This window comes from Oncorhynchus mykiss, chromosome 3 (genome assembly GCF_013265735.2).
Source record: "Oncorhynchus mykiss isolate Arlee chromosome 3, USDA_OmykA_1.1, whole genome shotgun sequence".
Lineage (NCBI taxonomy): Eukaryota > Metazoa > Chordata > Actinopteri > Salmoniformes > Salmonidae > Oncorhynchus > Oncorhynchus mykiss.
In genome coordinates this window covers 21,230,653-21,240,019 of record NC_048567.1, presented here as the reverse complement: position 1 = coordinate 21,240,019, position 9,367 = coordinate 21,230,653, and the positions used below count along the sequence as shown (strand labels likewise).

General features: G+C 43.1%; 1 protein-coding gene across 1 annotated transcript; it reads left to right on the top strand.

Moving 5' to 3' along the window:
• The first annotated feature begins 229 nt into the window (after positions 1-229).
• Positions 230-9,351, top strand: dcst1 (DC-STAMP domain containing 1). The gene is made up of 16 exons (XM_036964648.1): positions 230-278; positions 366-491; positions 587-661; positions 762-890; positions 1,005-1,144; positions 1,489-1,660; positions 1,783-1,926; positions 2,026-2,177; positions 2,406-2,563; positions 2,936-3,035; positions 4,067-4,174; positions 4,381-4,507; positions 4,589-4,705; positions 5,090-5,232; positions 8,495-8,605; positions 9,112-9,351. The coding sequence occupies exons 1-16, from the start codon at positions 230-232 to the stop codon at positions 9,349-9,351; spliced, it is 2,091 nt and encodes a 696-aa protein (XP_036820543.1).
• The last annotated feature ends 16 nt before the right edge of the window (positions 9,352-9,367 follow it).

Genomic DNA, 9,367 nt, shown 5'->3' with positions numbered 1-9,367 from the left:
TTGCACAAACCTTTGAAAAAAAACATGTATGCTATGCTGTCCCCATAGACATAATATTTGTTTTCTTATTTCTAAGTCTGTCACTAGAGAATCGTTATTGTTGCAGGCCTCCACAGAACTAAGTTGAATTATGAGGTCACCAGGATGGAGTTCTTCCCTCTTCTGGAATTATTCCCTCTTCCAGCATGTTCTAAACGAGTGGATGCAAAATTATTTAATGGCAGTGATAATGGTTCATTTGAGTGAACTCCGAAGACTCAAAAAAGCACCACATTCCAGTTAGTAGATTCCAGACAATGAGTTGGTGTTTGTGCCACTGATGATCAATTTGATTACTTACCGTGTTTGTGTGTGTTTTGTCACAGCCTTGGAGAGGATCAGTAGGTGGGTTCTCCCAGATTTTGCCCACCGGTTCCTCTTTAGTCGGTCACAGGAGTTCCCAGTTGCTCGTTTCTTCCTGGGAGCATTATTTGGTGCTCTCAGCGGTGCAGGTAGGGTCGACTGATTCCACAACGCTACAATGTTTCAGTTTGTAATTTGAGCAGTTCATTGTGTTAAAACGTGTCTTGTGAATTCTCCCCTCCAGGTTTATTTCTGGGTCTCTTCCACAATGTCTCAATGACCAGTGTAAACAGGCTCTTAGCAGGATATGCTTTTGTTGGTGAGTAGATTATGGTACTGCAATTGAACACTGTTTGGAGTCAATCAGTAAAGGAAACAAATTGGAAACATATTAGTCATGCTCTGTGTGTGTTTTTCAGCTGTATGTATTCTGGGTGGGGCGTTTTCCTCCTACTTTCGCTGCTCGGTCCTCCTGATCTTTCCCAGCATGCTCGGCTCTCGTGGCAGGGCGTACCTCATGCTGTTTGTCCTCTACGGCCTGTATAGGGGTAAACTGAAAATAGCTCTGGAAAAAATGTATTGCCTTGATACTTGCCAAATAGATTGCTAGCAGTATGGCTTCGCTGTGGTGTAAACCGGCAATCCTCTGATCATCCTGTCAGGCCCAATCGCTAACATCCACCGTAATGTCCAGGATGTGGCCTTCTCTATGGGGTGCAACATCGAGCTCCAGATCAAACACAGCAAGGTCATGTGGAGGGAGGTGATGGAGCCCTTCATGCAGGTGGTGCAGGGTATTGTGGTAAGTTACACATTATCATGGTCAGTGGACCACTATTGGCAGAAGAGCATTAGTGGAAACCAAGACTGTTCTCAGGGCAGGCCTGGTTCTAGCTAAATATATTTGCGATGAGAATTTTCCTAAACCTATTTATCCTAACCTGCTACGTTAATTATCCTAACCTGCTACGAAAAGTCACTTCTGCTAGTCAAAACCGGCAGACCTGCCCTAAGAGCAGTCTGAGTATCTACTAATGCGACACAGTTCACTATTGTATTAGTTCAGTAGGTTTGTTTCACATTATCAACTGATATTTCAAGGATATGTCCTCAACGTTTCCTTCATTCCTTCCTTTACTGGGTCAGGAGGATAATGGGGAGTTCCAGGACGAGGCTAAGAGTGTGAGCAGGAAGTTTCAGAGCATCAGGGATGAGGTCATGGGGCAGTATGGCTATGACTCCATGGAACAGGGCCCTGTTGCTGCTGGCAACAGCACCCAGGATTTGTATGCAGCAAAGACGATGATGCGATGTGACAGTGAGTGTTGGTTTGCATTTAAAAACCTATTCAGCAGATTGAAGTTGGTTGTTATTGGTCGATAATTAGTTCTGAATGTACGTATTAACATTACTCACCTATTTTTCTGCATTGTGCAACAGATGTGGTGGAGCAGGGGATAGAGCGCTGTCGGGAGTGGTTTGAGGTCAAGTGGCAGGACTGCATGGATGCCATCAAAGCCCCAGTCATCAACCACATCCTGTGTGTGTCCATGAGATTCCACTTCCTCTGTGACATCATGAGAGGTAGGGGTTCAACTTCATTGGTAGCCCAGATGTTTGGTCAAGTGGGGTGACACGCTTTTCTGATTAGAATGATGTTTGCTTGGTTGCTTTTCCTGTCAGTCATGAAGCCCTGGTGCAGGGAGGATATCCCAGTGGAAGGGAACTTTGGGCAAACATTCGACAAGCTCAACTTCTCCATTGACGCACTGTCCAGAGAATTCAGCACTAACGTGGTGCTGCAGGTACAGCCCAACTCCTCTGTCTGCTCTCACTAAAACCAAGGCAGTTAAGTAATGAAAGAAATACAAGACTGTAGTTTACACATAATTAGGTCATTTGGAGGTTTTCTCTACTCAAAATACATGTATTATGCCCTACTCCTTTGAAGATGCACTTTGCACAATACTTTAATTGGATGTTATTTACGGTTCCTGAGCTTCCACCTTTCCCTCGTGTGTGTGTGTGTGTGTGTGTGTGTGTGTGTGTGAGAGAGTGTGTAGGAGGAGGAGCAGCAGTCTGTGTTCGGTGTGTCAGCCCTACGGGAAGATTTCACAGAGGGTCTGAGTAAAGCCTTCGAGGAGACCAAGGTCATTCTGGACCAGTTTCTGGGCCTCATCCAGCTCCTCCTCTCCTGCACCTTCATCACCATCTTCACCTCGTGAGCCTACTCAACCACACAGCAACTCAGTTAGATATGATGGAATGACATGTGTATTTATGCTATCTAATGTAGGGGTGTGTTAGATGTTCTGCTTTTTGAGAAGCTGGCTATTTTAGTTCTCCAAAGTGGCAGTGTCCGTTTCTTTTCTTTTGTCAGTGATTGGCCAGAGTCCATACATCCAGTTTCCCAGGTCTGAATCAGTCAAGGTTGAAAGCCAGCCTACTGCAGACCTCGAGGACTAAAGTCATGCACCCCTGCATTGGACTCACTGCAGTACCATGATGATGTTTATTTTTATAAAGTGTTTATACAGTTTCTAATGTAATCAACGCATGTGTGCCTCTCTTCGCTCTCTGCCTTCCTGTGAAGAGCGTTTGGCTATGCGAGGCAGTATACACAAGACATTCGCTTTGACAACATCTACATCACCACCTACTTCAGACAGATTGATGCCAGGAGAAAGAGAGCAGTAAGCAAACAAAAGATAACGTATATATATTTGGTCAGTGAACCTAAAATGTTTAATTTGGCTCTATTCTCCAGCATTTTGGATTTGAGATCAAATGTCACCTTTTATTTGAGGATATTTTAATACATATCTGTTTTACTGTTTAGAAATGAATGCACTTTATGCATTTAGCTCCCCCATTTAAAGGTGTCACAGGTCCCATATTCCTAGCGCGCAATGACTACATAAAGCTTCTGACTCTCTACAAACTTGTTGGATGCATTTGCAGTTTGTTTTGTTATGCCCAATAGAAAGTAATGGTAAATAATGTATTCTTTTTGGAGTCACTTTTACGTATAGTTTCTGAACAATTTTACATTAATGTGGATGCTACCATGATTATGGGTAATCATGAATGAATTGTGCGTAAGTTGCACAAAGATCATGCCCCCCAAAACATGCTAACCTCTTACCATTACCAATAACAGGGAGGCGAGCGTTTGTGTGGGGTGGGTGATATTTGTATGTCTAACTTTCTCACTCATCATTACTCACGATTCATTCATGAGTATCCGTAATCATGGTGGCATAATGTAGAAGTGTTCAGAAACATTCTTATTTACAATAAAAGTGACTCCAACATGATATTTACCATTCATTTCTATTGGGCACTACATAATCTGAAACAACCTAAACAAACCAAATGCATCCAACAAGTTTGCAGTCACAAGCTTGATGTATTCTTTGCACGGAAAATGGGACCAAATAGTACATTTTTGACAAAATTGAATACACTATAAGTGAATTTTTCCAAATATTTATATCTTCAAATGGGGGGACTAAACACATAAAATGCTTTCATTTCTAAACAGCAAAACGAGTGTATGATAATACCCTCAAATCAATGGTGACATTCTGTACGGTCGCCTCATGTAAAACATTTGATCTCAAATCCAAAATGCTGGAGTATAGAGCCAAATGAATTGTTTTAGCTTCACTGTCCAAATAAATACGTAGGGGAGTGTATAACGTCTGGAAGCTGATATGTACATTTGACATTTCAGGACAAACGTTATCTGTTACCTTTGAAGAAAGCTGAGCGGGGCCTTTTCATCAACCCTCGCAGCCTGTCCATACATCCCAGTGAGCTTAAACTAGTGGTGCGTTGCTTATCTCTCCTGGGTGTATTTCAATCCAATAATTTTCTCCAATGACTTGTTCATTACTATCTTTCCAGTCCTTGCTGACTTTAGGGTTGTATAGACTGAATAACAATCTTGTGATTGATCAATATACTTGTCCAAGTGTTTTTACAATCACAAAAGGGAGTTAAATCTAATCCCAGATCTGTGTCATTGGGCCACAGATGGCGGGCCTGCTGCAGGTAGTCTCTCTGGCTGTGTTTGTCTGTGTGCTATTGGCTGTCGACATGGTCCTCCACCACATCTTTGACATCATCCGCAGACACACTTTCACAAAGTTCTCCCTCACCAGTGAGTCTCACACACACTTTCTCCTGTACCGTATCATTATCACAGTGTGATTGTGTTAACTCATGCCACTGTGTTCCACAGGCAGCCACCACATAGACATCAACGTGGGAGGACAGTCCATGATGGCCAAGCTCCTGAGGAAGACCATCGGGGCCTTCAACACCTCCTCTAACCTGGATATGCAGTCTAGTAACCAGCGTAGGTGGCCTCTCTGCTGTTATCTCACTGCTCAATGTGCCAAAGACTGATGTGCCAGATGTGTGTGTTGTGGCTAGTTAGTGTTGACCTGTCCCTGTCTTACTGGCTACAACACTAATCTGCTCTGGTCTAGTGGTGTACAGCCTTGTCTTGGCTAGATAGTTTAGACAGTGTTGTCAAGAGGCATAGAACACACATATACTCTAGCATCACATGTCTGTCCATATGCAGGATGACAACTAGGAGTTATCCATGCACAATAAAATGGGCATTCTCATAGTATGTGCTAATAATCAGGATTAAGTGAGACCACAGATTAGTCAAATCGTGGCAACATTTACAAGATCAACAACAATCCCCCTTTCTCTTTTTATTCTCTCTCAGACTGTCTGCCCCAGCCGAGGGCTCTCACCATAGAGGACTACCTGTGGAGTTTCGTGCCCCTCTTGATGATGGCGCTGATGTGCTGCCTGCAGGTGTACAGCAACCGCCTGCGCAGGGTCATCGCTGCCTTCTACTTCCCCAAGGTGAGGCCACACACGCCCACTCTCAACCACACCTACCATCCTCTTGGTTGAACGAAACCTCTGCATACTGTAACTCGGATGTATGACACAATGTATAACGTATTCACGGCACGTTAGGCTTGCCTGTATGTAATCTGTAGTATTTGTGTTAATTATAGTTCTCACATTAGCACCTTGTCCCAGTCATACATGTAGATCTTAAATCCTCTAAAGGGGATCTCTGCTCTTAAATCATCTGAAGGTAACCTCTGCTCTTAAATCCTCTAAAGGTATTCTCAGCTCTTAAATCTGATAATTGAACGTTCTCTTGTTAAGAGCCTACACTACAGTGTACGTGCCACAAGGTGCTGATTGATTGCTCTGATTTGATATACCCACTTGGATGGTTTCTCTGAAGTTTCAACTGTCTTTCAATGGGTCGAAAGAAAGGTGTGTGTGTATATATACGTAACCATTTCAAAGATTTTACAGTTCATATAAGGAAATCCATCAATTGAAATAAATAAATTACACCCTAATCTATGGATTTCACATGACTGGGCAAGAGCGCAGATGTGGGTGGGCCTGGGAGGGCATAGCCGGGCATAGCCAATCAGAATGAGTTTTTCTCCACAAAAGGGCTTTACTTACAGACAGAAATACTCATCAGCACCCCCTCAGACAATCCTGCAGGTGAAGGAGCTGGATGTGGATGTCCTGGGCTGGCGTGGTTACATGTGGTATGCGGTTGTGAGGCCGGTTGGACGTTCTGCCAAATTCTTTAAAACGACATTGGAGATGGCTAATGGTAGAGAAATAAACATTCAATTTTCTGGCAACAGCTCTGGGGGACATTCCTGCAGTCACCATTTCAATAGTACACTCCCTCAAAACCTTTTATTGTCCCCAGCACAAGGTGCACATGTGTATTGACCATGCTGTTTAATCAGCTTCTTGATATGCCACACATTTCAGGTGGATGGCTTATCTTGGCAAAGGAGAAATGCTCACTAACAGGGATGTAAACAAATTTGTGCTGAATTTAAGAGAAATTGCCTTTTTTATGTGTGTGGAAAATTTCAGGGAACTTTTATTTCAGCTCATGATACATGGGATCAACACTTTACATGTTGCATTTATATTTTTGCTCAGTATGGTAATTAAAAAGAAGAGGGAAATAAACTAGATTTATAAGGTCATAAAATAATGTATGCAATGTATCAAGACAGGTGACGACATCCACTGTGATCAAAACATCAATAGCAGCTACATTTAAACTCTACACAACATGCACATAGTCTATGTAACATTTTAAATAGGCAGGCTAACATTTATTATTCCCCCTTTTTTTTATCCCTGGTGGAATTGGCACAGGGATGGTTTGAACAAACAGTAGGGTCCTGTCGGTCGACCTCCAAATAAACAAAGAATACAATGTCCCACAAAGTAGAAGCGCTCCTTATACTGTTAGTATTTGCAGTCGATCTGGATATCACAAAGGGTGGATTTCCCCAGAGTTCTTATAGATGGTTTACGGATATCTCCCCGGAAATTGGAGCAGCTACTGGGTCGACTGCTGAGTATAAATGGAAATAAAACAAATCATTGTTCAGGAGAAAGCTTGGCCTTAATTTACATCATTCACTATTTGTGTGAAATTCAACACATAAGCTGAGCTACCTCATTAAGGCCAGTTGTGCACATTGTTTTTTACATGTTTTATTTCCCTTAATTGTTCCAAATGAAACAATGGGTTTAATGAAATGAACACAAATGAAGTCCAGGAACCTCTAGGCTTATAAGATGCACGTTCTTCATAAACATGCACATATGCATATAGGAACGTGACTAAGAGAAGAAACCTAGCCTAATCCAGACGTAATATATATAACTGTTCATGCAAACTTGTGCACCATTGCTGGTTGAGGTATATTTAAACAATAAGGCACAAGGGGGTGCGGTATATGGCCAATATACCATATATGTTCTTAGGCAAGACGCATTGCGGAGTGCCTGGACACAACACTTAGCCATGGTATATTGGCAATATATCACAAACCCCAGAGGTGCCTTATTGCTATTATAAACTGGTTACCAACGTAATTGGAGCAGTAAAAAAAAATGTTTTGTCATACCCGTGGTATACGGGTTTGTCAGCCAATCAGCATTCAGGGCTCGAACCACCCAGTTTATAATTCAATGTATTCAATAGGCTTTAGCACAATGTGTACACAGAGTGAATGTGGCCCTTTTCCCCCAATCCTGTAAGAAATGCACTGGCTCGTGTGTGTCGAGTAAAGCAGTGCTTACCTGAGAGCAGCTTATTGTAATAGCATTAGACACTACGTATTCTGCTCATACTGAAGCCCTACCTACAGTACTGCACAGAGGGGCGAAAAAGGAGTGTATACTGTATGCAGAGAAACTAAGAATTAGCGGGAGTAAGAGATTAACGGAGGGAAAGTGGGATACAGACATTTTTCATGCTGGCATTTCCACAACAGGGAGAGCATTTCAAAGGCATTTTGAGCACTTAAAATTCTGGCCCTGGTTGAAAGTGCATGTTTGAAATCTGGCCCTTGAGGTCCAATACACTTCTGGTTTTCATTCTTCTCTAATCAGGTACTGGTTTAGACATGGGACACCAGATGAGGTGAGTGCAATGATAAGATCAAGTAGGAAGAAAAACCAGAAGTGTTTTGCCATTCCAGATTCTTAATTGAATAGCTGCCTGGGTTTACTTAAGGGTTGAAAATGCCAGTGTGAAAGCACCTATAGAGAAACTACAGCGAGGGGAGAGACTGACATAGTAGATAGAGTGAAGGATTGCCCTCTGTGTGTTTCACTTAGCACTAAATCAGCTGAAGTGTCATTACTGTTATTAGTCTTCCCCTTATGCTCTCTGAAGGGGATTAGTTTCACAAATCAAGCAAAATTAAGCTGCTGCACGTAAAGCATGTGGGAGAGACGTGCAACATGGTGAAAGTGTGCAGCCCACAGACTAATCCAACTGGCCTCGGGTGTTCAGCGCTCCAGAAGCATCCTCATAGTGGACAGTATTGAGTGTTCATACAGAAATGGTGAAGTCTAGTACCCATGTTCAGGGTGATTCAAATATCTCATTCAGCAGAAAAAAAGGTATTATCTTTTCATGTCTCAATTTTTCTATATCTTACCTGTCTGTGGCCCTACTGTTCTACACAGTATATTAGCTCATTGTCATTTATCTGACTGCCCCATTTCTCTGTCTGTCCACCCTCTGCTGTGGCTGCCTGTCTGTTAGCGGGAGAAGAGGCGCGCTCTGTTCCTTTATAACCTGCAGATCCAGAGGCGCATCTCATACACCAAAAGGCAACGGACACGACTCATGCAGCTAGGAACAGGAGAGAAAACAGTGCGTACTGTGTGTATTTAACTACTCTTTCATTAAACAGAGTTGAAACATCTTTATTTTCCTAAAGGTCTTTGAACCCTTCTATTTCCTGATTTAGTTGATGGGATGGCTCTTGGATGACCTCTGAGAACTCATGACAGAATGACAGTGCCTTTAATTTGGAAGTCAAATGGGCTCACTCTTTTCCAGGAATGATGTCCAAGACGAATCTAAACAAACACAGACAAACTCTTTGGGATGCAGCCTCCCTCCCACTCTTCTTCCTGGGCCCTTCTCTCTCCATCCGGTCTTACATGCTGTTGTATTATCCTCTTCTGTCTTCACTAATGCTTTTCATTCCATGCGACACCCAATAATCTAATTAGGGAAATATGTTCCTTTCTTTGAATTGTACTGTTATTTAACACTGCCCCTTCTACCTCCTGTACTTTCCCCATCCCACTCTCTCTGTTCCTCCCACTTTTCTGCTGTCTCTCTCCCCTTCACCTCCACTCTCTCCCTCTCAGGTGTTGTCTGGTGTGTTGTCTAGACTGGAGAGGCTGGGCTGCAGGCTGCGGTGGTGCTGTGTGTGTGGGGAGAGGCAGAGGGGTGACCGGGCTGTGGAGTGCACAGTCCCAGGCTGCCAGGCGGCCTACTGTCCCCAGTGCTGGAGGGACCTGGGCAGGATCTGTTACGCCTGTGTCCCCACTAGTAACTGGGATCCAGTAGAAAGCTGTTCAGACACAGACATGTACTATGTCCATTAGGGTGACCACCTAAATC